Source organism: Dreissena polymorpha, chromosome 2 (assembly GCF_020536995.1).
Source record: "Dreissena polymorpha isolate Duluth1 chromosome 2, UMN_Dpol_1.0, whole genome shotgun sequence".
Lineage (NCBI taxonomy): Eukaryota > Metazoa > Mollusca > Bivalvia > Myida > Dreissenidae > Dreissena > Dreissena polymorpha.
Genome location: NC_068356.1, coordinates 39830531 through 39849476, shown reverse-complemented (window position 1 = coordinate 39849476; position 18946 = coordinate 39830531). Strand labels below are relative to the sequence as shown.

At 35.4% G+C, this 18946-nt stretch overlaps 1 protein-coding gene across 2 annotated transcripts in view; it reads left to right on the top strand.

Annotated features, from left to right (window-relative positions):
• The first annotated feature begins 2674 nt into the window (after positions 1 to 2674).
• Positions 2675 to 18946, top strand: part of LOC127866664 (uncharacterized) — a 103942-nt gene continuing 87670 nt past the window's right edge. For both annotated transcript variants that reach the window (XM_052407389.1, XM_052407388.1), the window contains exon 1: positions 2675 to 2829. In XM_052407389.1, the coding sequence (XP_052263349.1) occupies positions 2810 to 2829 (20 nt within the window). In that variant the 5' untranslated portion in view covers positions 2675 to 2809. The remainder of the gene's footprint in view (positions 2830 to 18946) is intronic.

The window sequence follows — 18946 nt, the reverse complement described above, 5'->3', positions numbered from 1 at the left end:
TTTGTTTCATTTTTAGCTCATCTATTTTTTGAAGAAAAAAAAATGAGCAATTGTCATCACCTTGGCGTCGGCGTTGGCGTCCGGTTAAGTTTTGCGTTTAGGTCCACTTTTCTCAGAAAATATCAATGCTATTGCATTCAAACTTGGTACACTTACTTACTATCATGAGGGGACTGGGCAGGCAAAGTTAGATAACTCTGGCATGCATTTTTACAGAATTATGTGCCCTTTTTATACTTAGAAAATTGAAAATTTTGGTTAAGTTTTGTGTTTAGGTCCATTTTATTCCTTAAGTATCAAAGCTATTGCTTTCATACTTGCAACACTTACTAACTATCATAAGGGGACTGTGCAGGCAAAGTAATGTAACTCTGACTGGCATTTTGACAGAAATATGTGCCCTTTTTATTCTTATAAAATTGAAAATTTGGTTAAGTTTTGTGTTAAGGTCCACTTTATTCATACAGTATCAAAGCTATTGCTTTCATACTTGCAACACTTATTAACTATTATAAGGGGACTGTGCAGGCAAAGTTATGTAACTCTGACTGGCATTTGGACGGAATTATGAGCCCTTTATACTTAGAAAATTGAAAATTTGGTTAAGTTTTGTGTTTTGGTCCACTTTACCCCTAAACTATCATAGATATTGCTTTCATACTTGGAACACTTGCAAACTTTCATAAGGGTACAGTAAAAGGACAAGTTGCATAACTCTGGTTGTCATTTTTACGGAATTATGGCCCTTTTTTGACTTAGTAACTTTGAATATATGGTTAAATTTTGTGTTTCGATCCCCTTTACTTCTAAAGTATCAAGGCTTTTGCTTTCAAACTTCAAATACTTTCATGCTATCACGAGGTTACTGTACCTGGCAAGTTGACATTTGAATGACCTTGACTCTCAAGGTCAAATTATTAAATTTTGCTAAAATTGCCATAACTTATTTATTTATGATTAGATTTGATTGATACTTTGACAAAACTACTCTTACCTGACATACCACAATAGACTCCACCCAAACCATCCCCGTGCCCTCCCCCCCCCTCCCCCCGATTTTTTTTTTTTAAAGATCATCTCACAAATGACCACCACAACCTCGCACTATACCCTCCCCCACCCCACCCCCCAATTTTTTTTTTAAACGGTTAAAAAACACAAATTTTTTATTTTTATTATTTTATTTTTGAAATACCGTCCAACGATCGCACCCAAGAATCCCCTCCCCCCCCACCCCCCCCGTCTCCCCCCCCCACCCCCGAATTATTTTTTTTTGCATTTTTTTTCTGCATTTTTGAAAGATAATATAATAAATGTCCACACCCCCACACTATACACCCCTCTTCACTCCACCCCTCCCTCTTTTGTGATTGAAATTGAGAGTCCCTTCACCTTTAAAAAGAAAAAAGATGTGCGATCTGCACCCGCAAGGCGGTGCTCTCGTTATTGTCCCCTACCAGTTTCGCCGGAGGGGACTTATGGTTTGCGCTTTGTGCGTCTGTGAGTCTGTCTGTGAGCCTGTCTGTCACACTTTTGTGGATCCTGCGATAACTTTAAGTTCTTAATATTTTTTCATGAAAATTGCAACATGGATAGATGGCAATATGGACATTATGCACGTCATTTCATTTTGTTCCTACGTAAAAAATTGTGGTTGCTATGGCAACCAAATTAATTTTTTTACTGAAAATTGTGGAATTTCTGACAATGGTGGAGCCGGTAGGGGACCATATTGCTTGACAATAGCCTTGTTGTTTTATGTTTTTTCAATAGAAACATAGCTAGAGTAACAAATGTTACAGAATTATAACTTTTATTCAGGCTAGTTACAATTGGAAAATCGTCAAAAAGACATGGTAGCCCGACCAGGCTAGTGTCTAAAAAAATTAATGCCAAGACCGATAATATTAATAGTTTCATTTTTTCCAATTTCATGACTTATCACGTTCTTTCCCAATCCAAAAGGCACAGGCTCTAAAATATAAAACAAAACAAATCACAGATTAAAAAGGTCGACAAAATTTGTTATGAGTGTACAGTATTATTTTCCTGTTTCAAAAATTTTAATCAGACGATGTATGTAACAAAGAACCTTTTGTAATTATAACATCAATATGTTAAAAGTTTATTGGCTTATTAATATTCATGTGTAGGTTTCTTAAGTAAAAAGTCTGTTCATCTTCTTTAATAATATCTTTAACATTCAGAATGTCCTTGTCACAATAATGTTTCCATAAAATTGTATTTATTCTTGATTAATAAGCAGCTTTTTAAAACAGAGGCATTGTTTTTCAACAGGATCAATATGAATACTTTTAACATATTGTGAAAACCTTGATCCAGAAAGTTGATTATTCTACTTGTAGCAGAACTTGTGTATAAACTGCCAGTTTTGTTGAATTTGAAAATTGTTTTTAGAAAAAAAAAGAATACGATTTGTAAGATGAACAATTTGAACAAATAAAGAACTCACCATTAAAATATGTTTACACATGTATATGAGTATAAAAGTATTGTCAAAGCAAGGTGACTAAATCTGAATTTGTCTACAACTTTTGAGACATCTTTAAATTTGTCTGCTGTAATCATTAATAACTCTAGTATACTTATAACAGAAAAGTAAATCGGAAAGTAATTAATGTTCATGAATTGTTTTTGTTTTTTTTAGATTGTAAATGAAGCTGACTTTTTTGAAGAACATCCCATCACGTGTTCAGAAACAATGAACGATCTTCAAAAAACATGGTGAGACTGTATCCAGGAGCAAGACCATGTTTCAGGGCTATGATTGGAAAGGTTTGTTAACGAAATGTTCGATGGAATACAGAGGTAGGTAGCAGGGCAATTACCAATTCTTAAACTTTTAAAACTTTAGATTTATTTAAACATTCTGGAAATTGAACTGTTCTGAAGTGGTTGTTCAATTATTTTGTACCCGGTCTTAACAATTAACAAATTAAAATGTGTCTTATGCAATATGCGGCCAGACCAGCCTGCAAAATCTATCCAATCACCCATCTTGCGTTAACTTGTAAACCTGTCTATATAAATATTTTTCTAATATTTTGTTTAAAAAAAACTTTGTTCAACAGTGTCCGACAAATTTCTTATTTTTCAGGTAGCCCACTGGGCTACCAATAAAAATATTTGGTAGCCCATAAAATTTTCCTACAAAATGATAAGAGGCAGGTTTTCATCTTTATTTTATTTCTTCATTTACATATACATAATATGTATACATACATATACATAATATGTATACATACATATACATAAAACAGCAAGTAATCTGATGTACACAGTCAATATCGTAAATTAATGTTACAGTACAGGCACCGTGTACTTAAATGTAAATGTACCAAAGAAAATCCTATACTACATGTAGATATTACATGTATGTGCACATGTATGTGTACTTAAATTCGGACAGCACGTTAAGTCGTAAACGTAAATAAAGCGTTTAGATGATCAATACGATTGACTCGTATGGTGTTAATCAATGCAATTGCCCTTTTTAACAACAAATACCGAGTTTCAAGAAATCAAGAGTATTAAATCATTTATTTACTTGTGTCCGACTTTAAGTACTGTCCGAATTTACGTAATGCATCCGTATGTTACGACACTTGTGTGCAGTCAGTATACAATACAATAATGAAGGAACTGATACAGCGTAACGGTAACGATACAACGTGTTTACATGATATTTTATTAAGAGAAAATGTCAATGCTAAATAATTCGCGAGATACCCCGGTACTTTAGTTGAAATTCACAACGAAACTTTTAATGGAAATTAAATTATCTCAATGCTGTACCCGCTACGAAATTTTTATTTACAAATAAATACACCAACGCCAATTTTCGCGCGCTTTTTATCAGGACAAAGAAATTCATTTCTTACATGTAGAATTTTGTAACCTAAAATAGCTGTACACAACGCGTGCAAACCGTGGCAGGTTATTTACGCATGTTGCAATACAACGGTCCTGATTGGGAGCTTATTTCATCATATCTTTAAATAGAACCATATTTTTTTTTATGCCGAAATTCATTTGACATTTAAGAAAATTTCAAACGTTTGTGTTTATGACTCTTATCGTCTATATTACCCACCCATAATTTGGTTTAAAAAATATAGATCGGGCATATATGGGATTATTGATTAACAGTCGATTAATCCAATTAATAATTGACAATGCAAACTAATTAGCAGGTGTAAACCGCGTTCACAAAGTTGTCATTAATATTCATTTTCGGTTTCGTTACCGTTTTGAAGAATCCGCTATTGTTTTGATTTATTTAATGTTTGGCGCACTTGGATATTTAACGACATCAAAAACGTTGTCGCTATTACTCATTGTTGCGGTTAACAAAAAATTCCAAACTGCGAAATGATGTTGCATCATGTGCGCCAACTTTTTTTTTTAATCAGAGTTTATTTACAGGTCCTACCGGCCTCTTCACGAGGTCTTTGAGGTCCGACCTGCATGTGCGCCAACTATTTTTTTTTTTTTTTTTTTTTTTTTTTTTTTTTGAATCAGAGTTTATTTACAGGTCCTACCGGCCTCTTCACGAGGTCTTTGAGGTTCGACCTGTTGTGCGCCAACTATCCAACCGGCTCGCATTATATTATTAGCATACGACAAATGTTGATTCTGATTGGATGATTAAAATACACTGTTACTGTTTAAGACATTACCGCAAGTGATCGGTGACTGATTAGATAATTGATTGCACTTTGTTATCGGATTATAAGCAATACACAGTGTACAAACACATGGTCAGCGTGTTTATTCTACGTATGTCTGTCAATAAACCGGGCTACCGCTCTTATAGATTTATAGTATCCCGGCGGGCGTCAGCTGGAAAATTTCAGTAGCCCAATGAAAAATTTCGGTAGCCCCCGGGCTCCGGGCAATGGATTTGTCGGACACTGGTTCAATTATTGTTGAGCACAACAATAAATTGTTACTGCTCATGTTAATGAGCATCCATCTGAATGCACGGTTGAAAGTTTTCCGGTTTGCGCCAGAATTCCGTTTTTTCAAGGCACCAAAAGGTCATTTTCGTAATTTATTTCGATGAGATGATTGGGGGGGGACGACCCTCTGTAAGCAACAAGAAACGTTTATCAAGAAAAAAAAACGGAAATAAAAATAGACACTTAGTTATTGATATTGCCGAATGTGTTTTGTTGAAAGAGCAGCATTTTTGCAAGTGCCTGAAAGAGTAATTGTTCTTCACTTTATAATCAGTCAGAAAAGTAAAGGGAGATAATCATTTAAGACATTGTCAAATCATTTAACATAAAAAAAGTTAACTTTTCGAAAAAAACACAAATACAAAATGTTTCTTGAACCGAATTTGATCACAAACGTGCCAGGATAGGAAGTAAAGAATAAATGGGAAAGGGAGTGTTTGGTTGAATCAGATGAACATGGAATAAAATTTTGCGCATGAAAAAACCCAGACATCCCTCATGTGCCTGCATGGTGTGTGTTTTTTGTGTTTACAAAAAAAAAAGTTATTTATTCTTTGGAAAAAAATTAACACCCATGCGACCGACAAAGCAGTGTGCGAATTTCACTTTTGAAACCACTAGCCCGTTCGGGCTACCAGATGAAATTTTTCAATAGCCCGAACCAAAGTATACTAGCCTGAATTGTTTATCACATGTTTTTAAAAGAAGTTTATATTTTTGACAGTTCTGGATAGTTTTTATTGCAGGTAGGGTGTAATAAATAAGGATTGCAAATAACAGTTCATCCCAATTTACTTGAAATGTTATTATAATATTTCAATGACTCGATACGATTATAATATTTATGCCCCCCTTCGAAGAAGAGGGGGTATATTGCTTTGCACATGTAGGTCGGTCGGTCCGTCCACCAGGTGGTTTCCGGATGATAACTCAAGAACGCTTAGGCCTAGGATCATGAAACTTGATAGGTAGATTAATCATGACTTGCAGATGACCCCTATTGATTTTCAGGTCACTAGGTCAAAGGTCAAGGTCACGGTGACCCGAAATAGTAAAATGGTTTCCGGATGATAACTCAAGAACGCTTATGCCTAGGATCATGAAACTTGATAGGTAGATTGACCATGACTCGCAGATGACCCCTATTGATTTTGAGGTCACTAGGTCAAAGGTCAAGGTCACGGTGACCCGAAATATTAAAATGGTTTCCGGATGATAACTCAAGAACGCTTATGCCTAGGATCATGAAACTTGATAGGTAGATTGATCATGACTCGCAGATGACCCCTATTGATTTTCAGGTCACAAGGTCAAAGGTCAAGGTGACCCGAAATAGTAAAATGGTTTCCGGATGATAACTCAAGAACGCTTATGCCTAGGATCATGAAACTTCATAGGTACATTGATCATGACTTGCAAATGACCCCTATTGATTTTGAGGTCACTAGGTCAAAGGTCAAGGTCACGGTGACCCGAAATAGTAAAATGGTTTCCGGATGATAAATCAAGAACGCTTATGCCTAGGATCATGAAACTTCATAGGTACATTGATCATGACTGGCAGATGGACCCTATTGATTTTCAGGTCACTAGGTCAAAGGTCAAGGTCACAGTGACAAAAAACATATTTACAAAATGGCTGTCACTACAACTGAGAGCCCATATGGGGGGCATGCATGTTTTACAAACAGCCCTTGTTATGTATTAAGGTACTCGTCAATTAATACCTAACCTGCAGTCAACAAGGCTTTAGATTACTTTTGGGGTATATTGGGTTATTACCCCCTGTTTTGTCCACAATTGCGTTTTTCGTATATTCAATAGAGTTTTAAACAAAATTTTCATCACCTGTTTCTGAGTTTAATTGCGTATTTCACTCCCTCACGGCCTGATTTAAAATTCAATTGGGTAATTTAGAACATGCAACTGACTTTAATGTATGTTCTGAGAGTTAATACATTTGTTATTGCAGTCGATTCTGCTGATCTGCCTACCCGATTTGTCAAAGAATATGTTTATATCCGAAATAAAAGGCATAGCCGAAAACAAACCACTTTGGCAGAGTTTTTGTTAGTTTCAGTTGACAAACGACAAATCGGCCTTGAAAACGATAAGAAATCATAAGAACCTGACGAATTGTAATTATCTGAACAATCAATCTTACCCGAGAATGTTTTTAATATCCTTTGGAAGCACACACTGCATTCAAGACTTTAACATAATAGCAGACCCGGTTTGATTGGGTCTGTTCATGAGTGGAAATGGAAAAGGCTACATCACTCAACCCCCTAGCACCCAGGGCTTTTTTTAAGCGGACGCCCGCTTGCCCGTGCCGGGTTAAAATTGTCGCGGGCGAGTGATTTTTCAAAGTAGATAGTCCGCCAGGCAAGTCCGTTTCGTATTCGCATAATTGCAGTATTTTTTCGACTTTTCCCCTTGTATCTATTTATTTTCTTTGGGTCAATATATTTTTTTATCAAGTACAAGTAAAACGAGATTTGATTGGTTGCTTGCGTTGTATAAGCCAATTTAAAAGCACAAAACAAGTTCTACTCGGCAGACATTTAAACATGGCGGACGGTAGCGTCCAGGCGATCTTTTCTATTTTTAATAAAAGTAACTCAAAACACTCAAAGGAACAAACCAAAACAACCAAAAAAGAAAGGAAGAGAAAATATGAAAATGAATCACGAAAGCGAAACTTTCAAATATTGTGGCTTGATGAATTTCCATGGCTTCCATGGCGCGATTGATGAAATGAAAGATTTGTCTCAAATTTGAAAACAACGGTAGTTTCGTAACAGGTTCAATTTTTTTTTCGAAAATATTCTGTTTAAGCACATGAGGATTCACAGTCACACTACATGAATGTAAAAAAGGATGAGGCTCAAAATAATAGTGACAAAACAAATTCTGAACAATCATTTTCACAGTACTATTTTAAACCCTCCCCCTTTTAATCCATGCCATAATTTGGATAAATATAGTCAAGTGACAAGTATACAGTTTTAAAATTTTAATGGTAATTAACTCTTCATATGTAATGTATTCAATAGTGACTATCCAATGAAATAAAACTGTCCAGATTTTGTTTTGTTGACAACTTTATATTATAAAAACGATTATAATTTTATTTTTGATACATTGAATATAGCTGAAATTAAATCTAGCATAATAATGCATGTGAATTAATGCTTTAAAGATCAAATGACAATAAAAATTGACTTCAAAATAGGGCAACCAGTTTTTAATGAGGGCAAGTAGATGTTCAAAGTAACTTAACCCCCGGGCAAGTGAGTGTCAATTTCTTACGTTAACCCCTGCTATCACCGGCTTAAGCGTCTATTATAACAATAATTGTATACACTACATGATCCCAAAGGACCAGAAAACTATTACAACACTGAATCGAAGCATGGGGCGACTTTATACGGCCGCCACACAGTACGGACTACTGTTATGAAAGTTAATATAAACTGGAAAAGTGGCCCCTTTGGAAGCACACACTGCATCCAAGAAATATAATAGCAGACGTTAATAAGTACTCTATAAATTGACAAACATTAAATCATTGGTAGAAATTGTCAGAACAATGTTGCATGCGATATCACACTTGGGAACATTGAACCCAGAAATGCGAATGTATAGGGACACACATGGTCACTGTTTTTTAACCAGGTTTTCCGAAGGAAAAAACTGGTTATTAGATTGGCGAATGCTGGCGGGCTGGCTGGCTGGCGGGCGGGCGGAACAAGCTTGTCCGGGCCATAACTATGTCGTTCATTGTCAGATTTTAAAATCATTTGGCACATTTGTTCACCATCATTGGACGGTGTGTCGCGCGAAATAATTACGTCGATATCTCCAAGGTCAAGGTCACACTTTGAGTTCAAAGGTCAAAAATGGCCATAAATGAGCTTGTCCTGGCCATAACTTTGTCATTCATTGTGAGATTTTAAATCATTTGGCACATTTGTTCACCATCATGGGACGGTGTGTCGCACGAAAGAATCACGTCAATATCTCCAATGTCAAGGTCGCCACGACTAAAAATAGATTAAAAAAAAAAAAAAACTTACAAAGGGGGTTAATTTTGTTTGTTCAGTTCAAAAGTTCAGTTTGAGTTTTCTCCCTTTATCAGATTTTTTTTTCACAATGAAAGCCTGGTTTTGTGACAATTTTGTCCCTTGTCTTTCAAAATAATTGGGAAACTCGCGGAAAAATGTTCTTACAAAAACGGAATTTTAGTGACTTGATTTTAATCACAGAACAATGGTGTTTCAATTAAGATAACCAGTCTATACGACGCCTGTAGTTTAAGCAAATTGCATACATTTACGCACGGATTGGAAGCCGAATTACATTATGCATTTTGTATTTGCGTTTTTATACGCTTAAGTTTGAACTTAATTATGATTTCGGTTATTTTAATTGCGTATTAAGGCAAGAACGCTTGTTATCTTTAGCCCTGTCAACATGCAAAGGTTTATATCCTGTCTGTAAATTATTTTTAGGTGTCAATTGTCCCAAATTTGAAATCCAAAAAATTAAACCGAGAGTCTGAGGCCGTAGGATAAAGAGAATAGAGGGCCGAGTCCACTCACCCTAGCTTATTGTTCTTTTTTAAAGTCTTTCTAGGTCCAATTCTGGGGAGTACAATGCAAAAGTTATCAACAAGACCATATGTAATACCACATGTGTATTCATCATTCTATATTTTTTTATCACGAAAGTCGAAAATATATAAAAATTGACGGATAAAACCGTATCCGAAAACGACTGTCGGAAAACATATTGAGATACGTCTTTTGCACGTGAAATACAATATGCATAGAACTATCGTTTGACTACCGCAAATGAAAACCAATCAAAAGTAACCAAGCAAATATGCAATCAATTTATAATTTGGTTGACATATTCTTTTAAAATATGATAATGCAATGCTTTAATTCGCCAATAGATAATTAAAAAACTCAAGATGGCGGACATTAACAACATTCGTAGAATTGTACAGCACGTTGTCAAAAAGAAAAATCGTCATTCAAACTCTCGTCATGTCAACATAATCGGGAAGGTGAGTCAAAGCAATATCACGCTAAATAAACGATGGATGAAAATAATCTTTTTTAGCATTTTTAATTTTCAAAAGTTGGAAAAATCACTAGCCCGATCGGGCTAGTACCAAGGGAAATTCAGTAGCCCGAAATGAGATAAACTAGCCCGGGCTATCAGACTAGTGCGAATTTCCAACACTGCTTTCAAAGCACATAATTATATCAATGTCGGTCATGATTGTGAAAACTAACAATCAGTGTTTAAAAAACACGTGCAAAGCAATGTTTAAAGATGTTTTACCACATTATGTTTTTTTGATGAAGTTTAAATTGATCAATATATTGTATAATCATTCAATTAAAATTATACATAGACACAGTAATTTTGATCATTTGCTGCTGATGATGCTTGGACCAATCATAACATTTTAGCAGTGCTTATCAATGAAGGCTGATTTGCCAGTTAGGGCTTAATTGTAAATACCATAACTCATTTCTCTTAGCACATTTGTATCTGGCAATTTCCAATAACATACTTCTAAGAATATTTTGTCATAGTGTTTATCTATTTAAAGAGCATATTATTTTTTTGCAATTTATTATCATGTGTAGATGCCTTCTATTAGGACCAGATATACAACCGGTATTTAAAAGGAGTCATGGGATAACTCAGTGCACTCATTTAGGGAACTTTCAAGAACCAATTCTTAAATATTTCATGCCCAAACTCATTTCTTTCTATAGACTCGGTGTAATACATCTGCATCTGGTGACTTGAGAAAACATAATAACAAAAGAAGGCTTTCCTACTGACAAGGAATTTCAACTTTTAGTAATAAAATTTCTGTCAAATTTAAAATCAGTGTGATTTGTGTATTATTAGCTTGATCTTTTGAAGTAGGATGAGAAGAACTTTACGTTATTTTAAATCGTTTCTTATTGGCTAAATTTCAGGACATCCAGCAAACATTATTAAGGTTATCAGACATTTTCAACTTTCATGCCATGTGAATGTGAACTTGATTTATTGGAGATTGTGAAACAGATTTATTGGAGATCTTTGGAGCTGTGGGTTGTCTGTTAATCTTTTTCTTTGAACTTGTGTTGCTTGTAACTTAAACAAGAAATATCTTTAAAAAAGATATACGGCGTAAATAGTTTAATGAATGAGATCAAGGATAGCGAATGTCTTTTTCTGTGCAGTTCTTAGCTGCATCACACGCAGTACGGGATGTTACGGGGAGTTTTCGCTGCTTATTTTACATTATAAGATATTGCTGGTCATAAACCTATAGATACAAAACAGAAAACCAAAGGAAGAATGGATGTGAAATTTAAACATATGAGTCAACCGGCCACACGAGAACAAACCTGTTTTAGTGGTCTGTCGGGCATTGCTATTTGATTCGATTATTAACAGTATCGAGAATCATCGTGCTCATGCTTAAAGTGATATTATGGGCATTTTGCACTGTTGAATTGAGCTGAAAAGAATTAACAGGTCAAAATAGTTAGTTAAAATGTGGTTACTGATCAATTATCTGCAACTCACCTTGCTACCAGTTGTTTATAAAAATATATTTTATATTCGATATTCTTACGTGACCCACCCAGTCCTGTAAGCCGAAATGATCCGTAAAACAATATTGTGTCTTTGTGTCGTATGAACAAATCTGCACTAAAACTAAATTTAGGTTCAACTCGTAAACGCACGATCAGTTGTCAAACGAAAGTACGGTTAATATTCAAATGCATTATTTTTCTCTTTCTGGTATATTGTTTTAGTATGTTGATTCTGCATTAATTACTATAAGTGTATATGAAGTAGAAACATCAAAAATAATCAACGGTTGCGATAGACACCTATAAACTGTTACATGCTCATAATATCACTTTAGTACATTAGGCAATATGTTGAAATAATTATTGTTAAATTTATTAAAAATAATATTTATCATTGTATTGTTGAAAACACATTAAGAATCTATTATTGACATACCATAATTATATTGCTGAATATCTTCTTTTAACATATTTCTGGTCTAAAGAAAATTCCAGGAAACCTAGTTCACGGATAGCGTCTTTATTATATAACGATTATTTTACTGACCGCGAACTCCGGTGATGACCTGTATATAAACTCTGAATGTCCACGACTTGACCCGAAACCTCGCGGGTTGAAATGCAATTCTTTAAAGTGAGGCCTCGCTTCCACTGCTCTTTATACTTTTACATGTTAACATGTTGACAGGAATATGGAAGTAAGTACTAAATATGAGAACATAGCCTTTTAAGTATAAACGCTTTTGCGCTGGTAATACTCTGAAAATAAAAGGTGTACGCACAAACTGTATTGATGTCGAGAATTGAGTGTAAAACTGTTCTATCTATTAAGCCTTTTCATTAGAGATAAAATTGTTTCATACAGTAAAACAGTGGTACAAAGACGCGGATATGTTTCCAATGTTCTGGTGGTATACTCAAATCAGCCAATGGAATAAATGTAGTGTATTCATTCGTACCTAGCCGCGGGAAATTTTATTTGAATTTTATTGGACACTAACAAAGGTCAAGTCAGGGTGAAAAGCTGGCTTATGCAGCTTACGCCGAAAAAACGTATAATGGCTAGAATGTGAGAAAATTTGTGTCCACATTTGATCAGCATGCGCTTTTGAGTACTGGTGCAACACAGAACAGGGGTTTTCCTAGCCATTTTTGGAAAATGAGTCTAGTCAAATTGGGATTTTTAAAATCAAGAAAAAGGCAAATTTGGAACTTTCAATCGTCAAAATGGACTAAATTGGGATTTTTTATCCAAAAAATAGGAACAGGCCATTTCCCAGCAAAAATTCAAGTTTTGCTTGAAGTCCACTGATTTGGGAAAAACTAATTTACAATAACTTATTAATTATTCAAATTAGGAATAAAATCATATACATTATGAGAAGAGATTATGAGATATAATAATCATTAAGCTTTTCTCCCCCCCCCCTCCCAAAAAAAAAAGAAGAGATTGTTTTGTCATTTTGATGTTGTTGTTTGTTTTTTTTTGGGGGGGGGGGAGGGATGGGGATTGTTTTTAAAAAGAACATTGGTCTATGATTTAAAAAAAAATCAGTTTTGGATTGGGTCTGTTTGCTTTAAGATTTTTCACAGCCTTTTTTAAATAGCAATAAAATCCCTGCAGGACCAAGAGCCTTAGAGAAGCGATAACCAGAAAACATCTACAATTTTTTTAACACAGCTGTTAAATTTTGTCAAACATGCATGCTATGTGTTGCAGTACACCATTAATGTGAATGCTGTTAATTTTTAATTGTTTCCAAATAGTATTTATAAAAATACAGGGGGTACTTTTTTGTGTTCACATAATTTTGTAATTTCAAATGTTGTTGAAGATTTTTTATTACCAGTACCCACGCACATTCAACATATGGGAGGCATGTAATGGACCCATCATTTCTTTGGAATGAATAAAACCAATTACTTACAATAACTCTGCATAATAAGCAGATATTTCCAATTTAAATATTGTTTTCAATCCACTTTGTTTATATTTAACAAACATGCATGGAAATGATATGCCATTAATCTTCGGTTTGCAAATAACATTATTGTCCCCTATCGGTGAAACCGGAAGGAACTTATGGTTTGCCCTTTGTGCGTCAGTCTGTCTGTCTGTTAGTCTGTCTGTCAGTCTGTCTGTCAGTCCGGCACACTTTTCTGGATCCAGTGATAACTTGAAAAGTTTTTCATATTTTTTCATGAAACTTGAAACATCAGGACAGATAGCAATATGGAGATTATGCATTTTGTTTGTACGTCAAGAATTCTGGTTGCTATGGCAACAAATATAATAAAAAATAAAAAATTACTGACAATGATGGAGTTTCACCGATAGGGAACCATATTGCTTGGCAATCTCTTGTTTTTTTATTTTAACATTTTGCAATAACTTTTGCTATATTGAAGATAGCAACTTCATATTTGGCATGCATGTGTATCTCATGAAGCTGCACATTTTGAGTGGTGAAAGGTCAAGGTCATCCTTCAAGGTCAGAGGTCAAATATATGTGGCCAAAATCGCTCATTTTATGAATACTTTTGCAATATTGAAGATAGCAACTTGATATTTGGCATGCATGTGTATCTCATGGAGCTGCACATTTTGAGTGGTACAAAGTCAAGGTCATCCTTTAAGGTCAGAGGTCAATTATATGTGGCCAAAATCGCTCATTTTATGAATACTTTTGCAATATTGAAGATAGCAACTTGATATTTGGCATGCATGTGCATCTCATGGAGCTGCTCATTTTGAGTGGTGAAAGGTCAAGGTCATCCTTCAAGGTCAGAGGTCAAATATATGTGGCCCAAATCGCTTATTTTATGAATACTTTTGCAATATTGAAGATAGCAACTTGATATTTGGCATGCATGTGTATCTCATGGAGCTGCACATTTTGAGTGGTGAAAGGTCAAGGTCAAGGTCATCCTTTAAGGTCAGAGGTCAATTATATGTGGCCAAAATCGCTCATTTTATGAATACTTTTGCAATATTGAAGATAGCAACTTGATATTTGGCATGCATGTGTATCTCATGGAGCTGCACATTTTGAGTGGTGAAAGGTCAAGGTCAAGGTCATTCTTCACAAGGTCAAGGTCATCCTACAATGTCAAACATCATATAGGGGGACATTGTGTTTCACAAACACATCTTGTTCTTATTTGGGGAAAATAAGAAATCTGAATTTCATTTGGATAATGGAGTTGATACATGAATTATAGGTTATTAGACGTTTCACTGTACAATACGGAGATATATTTGGACGAGCACACAGTTTGAAGTCATATTGGACGAGCCGTTAGGCGAGTCCAACATGACTTCAAACTGTGTGCGAGTCCAAATATATCACGTATTGTACAGTTTAAACGTCTAATAAACTTTTTATTCTATATCCTCATTACCAAACCAGCTTTCCGTATTTTTATTTTCATTCATTGATTACGCACTTTATGACGTATCTCGTGTGACGTCATTTCTCTGACGAAACATACTTGTATAAGCAAGACTCTGCATTTTAGGGACAACAATATGGAGGTGGTAGTGTTTAATAAATCTAGTAGCAAATTATACCATTTTGATAGCACCAGGTGGTTGTCAGACGATAACTCAAGAACGCTTGTGCCTAGGATCATAGGTACATTGATCATGACTCGCAGATGACCCCTATTGATTTTGAGGTCACTAGGTCAAAGGTCAAGGTCACGGTGACCAGAAATAGTAAAATGGTTTTTGAATGATAACTCAAGAACGCATACGCCTAGGATCATAAAACTTCATGGGTAGATTGATCATGACTTGCAGATGACCCCTATTGATTTTGAGGTCACTAGGTCGAAGGTCAAGGTCACGGTGGCCCGAAATAGTAAAATGGTTTCCGAATGATAACTCAAGAACGCATATGCCTAGGATCATGAAACTTCATGGGTAGATTGATCATGACTCGCAGATGACCCCTATTGATTTTGAGGTCACTAGGTCAAAGGTCAAGGTCACGGTGACCCGAAATAGTAAAATGGTTTTCGGATGATAACTCAAGAACGCATACGCCTAGGATCATGAAACTTCATAGGCAGATTGATCATGACTTGCAGATGACCCCTATTGATTTTCAGGTCACAAGGTCAAAAGTCAAGGTCATGGTGACCCGAAATAGTAAAATGATTTTAGGATGATAACTCAAGAACGCTTTTGCCTAGGAATATGACACTTCATAGGTACATTGATAGTGACCCGCAGATGACCCCTATTGATTTTCACGTCACTAGTTTTTTTTAAACCTCTTATAAATTACCACACCCCACATTATACCCCCCTTTCACCCCCTACCCCCCCACACCCTCTACCCCCCCCCACCCCCTTCCCCCCAAAAAAAAAATGTTTTTTTAAACATCTTATAAATTACCAAACCCCACATTATACCCCCCCTCTCACTTCCCCCTACCCACCCCCCCCCAATTTTTTTTTAAACATCTAATAAATTACCCCACCCAACATTATTTCCACCCTCTCACCCCCTACCCCCGACCCCCCCCCCTCCCACCTCCCCCCCATTTTTTTATTTAAACATCTTATAAATACCACACCCACATTATAACCCCCATCTCACCCCCCTACTCCCCCACTCCCCCCCCAATTTTTATATTTTAACATCTAATATGAATTACCACACCCCACCATTATTACCGCCCTCGCACCACCTCACCCCCCTACCCCTTCACCCCCCCCCCCAAAATTTTTTTTAAACATCTTATAATTACCAAACCCCACATTATACCCCCTCTCACCACCCCCCCCTACCCCCACCCCCTACCCCCCACCCCCCCCAATTTTTTTAAACATCTAATAAATTACCACACCCCTCATTATACCCCCCTCTCACTCCCACCCCCCCCTACCCCCCCCCCTACCCACCCCAATTTTTTTTAAACATCTTATAAATTACCACACCCCACATTATACCCCCCTCTCACCCCCCACCCCCTACCCCCCACACCCCCTACCCCCCACCTCCCCTACCCCCCCCACCCACCCCCCCCAATTTTTTTTAAAACATCTAATAAATTACCCTACCCCACATTATTACCCTCTCTCACCCCCCCTACCCCCCCCCCCCCCATTTTTTTAAACAACTTTTAAATTACCACACCCCACATTATACCCCCCCCTACTGCCCATTCCCTGTCCAACAATCGTACCAAAGTCAAAATGTGTTTAAGACTACTTATAAAACTATGCAAATAAATATGTGTGACTTCGTTCATAAATTCGCTGTACATAAAGGAAGTGGAATGCATCTAATTTAATACAGCTATTGTGTCTATGTCATTATACATGTACATATACTAATGCACTGGAGAGCCTGTTGTTTGATCTTTAGATGAGCCAAGTGTACCAACTGTGTTTTGTTGTATCAAATGAACAGTGCAATGAAACTGTTTCCATGGCAACTTTGGCTTCAGTAGAATGTACTAGTTTACCAGTCAATATTTAGTGCAGTTTATAACATCCATCCATAAAGGAGACATAACATTGATAAATTTCTTGCATCTTTTCACAATAGGGTGTCATTATTTTGAAATGTGTACATACTGTAATTCATTTCTCAGCAGTAGTGTTTGCATGATGTTAATGTCTCAACTGCCAGTAAGTTATTAACCCATTCAGCCCTAGTGTCGTATATAAGCGTCCAAATAATCTACAATGGAGTTCCTAGCGTCGTATATAAGTGCGTAAATTTACGACAACTTAGATGTAGCTCTGAATGCCTAATGACTTAAAAATACGTCTGTTCAAGTTGGCATTTAAAGAAACAGCTGTTTATTTGCAGTAAGTTTTTCAACCTAAGAAAATTCTTGTAACAAATACTTTCTTAATTTGAAAAATGATTTTGTTTTACCATTTTTGGTCAAAACCTGTGAAAAAAAGGATAAAAATAAATAAATTAAGTTATGGTAACTCGTGTTTTTTTTTTTTATAGTAATCTGTATTCTATTTTTGTATTTTATTTTCATCTATTTTTGTATTTTATTTTATTCTACATTTTAATTAAGTTTTAATATAAGCATATTTAGATGTTCTCATATTTTATTTATTAATTACATAAAATTACTTGCAATTGAAACATAACTGTGCTTATTGATGTTTGTTTTTATTATCAGCAATATCTTATTATTGTGAATATGTCATTTAATTATTAATTTTGTTTTATTTTAAAATAATTTTAAAAGATTGTTTTTATTCATTATAACAGTTTCTATTTGTAAAAAGTGTATCCATAGATAATAATGCCTATGTTAGCGTTTCCGATCGCCAAAATCGCCAAAGGCGATTGAATCTTTCAGCTGGCGATTAAAGATTAAAATGTGAATTAAAATGGCGATTGCAAAAAACCCTGATAATTCTCTATAAGTATATAATATTCCTTACTTTTAAAGAGAACTCGGTACCGATTTCCAAATGCAATCGCCATAAAAGCTCCAGGTGGTTATAGATAGTCCATTGATAAGTGATAACCGGATCGTATATTCAAGCAACATAACACAGTCATGTATGCTGCCAGATGCATCACGGGAAATTTTCGGGTAACTTTCCAGTCGCCAAAGTGTGATATTTAACGTCCAATCGGTTACGAGAAAGTTTATGGAGGCGGAGTTATATAGTGATTATTATTTTTGATTGACGTGTGTCACAGAGTAAGCGTTTATCGCAGGTTTATAAACAATGAATCACAGTTGTAGCATTAATACGTGATATAAAACCGGTAAATAAAGCAGTATATTAAAGGCGGTTTCGGGCATTATCATCACACCTATTTACCGTACTGTAAACAATCATTAATTATGAGAAGTTAATTGCAATTGGTGAGCAGTGTAAAATTACTTACGGCGAGTAAGTTGTGAAAAACAAAACCCGTTAAAAATTTGATGCGGTAACAAATTAAATCCAGTGCATGTATATTTTATCATGTCTATTTGTAAAACTAATTTACACCGTTTTTCTACAGCCACATGATAATAACTATTCACTATGCACTAATACCGGTATGCCATGTAAAAACCCGTGTTATAAGAAAGAGCGCGAAATTATTGCTGTCGTCTGCAATGAAAGATTGAATTATATCCATATAATTTATCCAATACCATTAAATTTTAATGGTATTGGATAAATTATATGGATATAATTCAATGTTTTTTTATTTGATAAGTTATGCAAGATTTCGAAATGTTCATACATTACTATATTCATTTTTAAATTGGAAATATAATAAAAAAACATCTGTCACATGAACTGTCAACAAAGTAACAATACTTAAAAACACTATATACCATTTCACACCACTTAAAGTA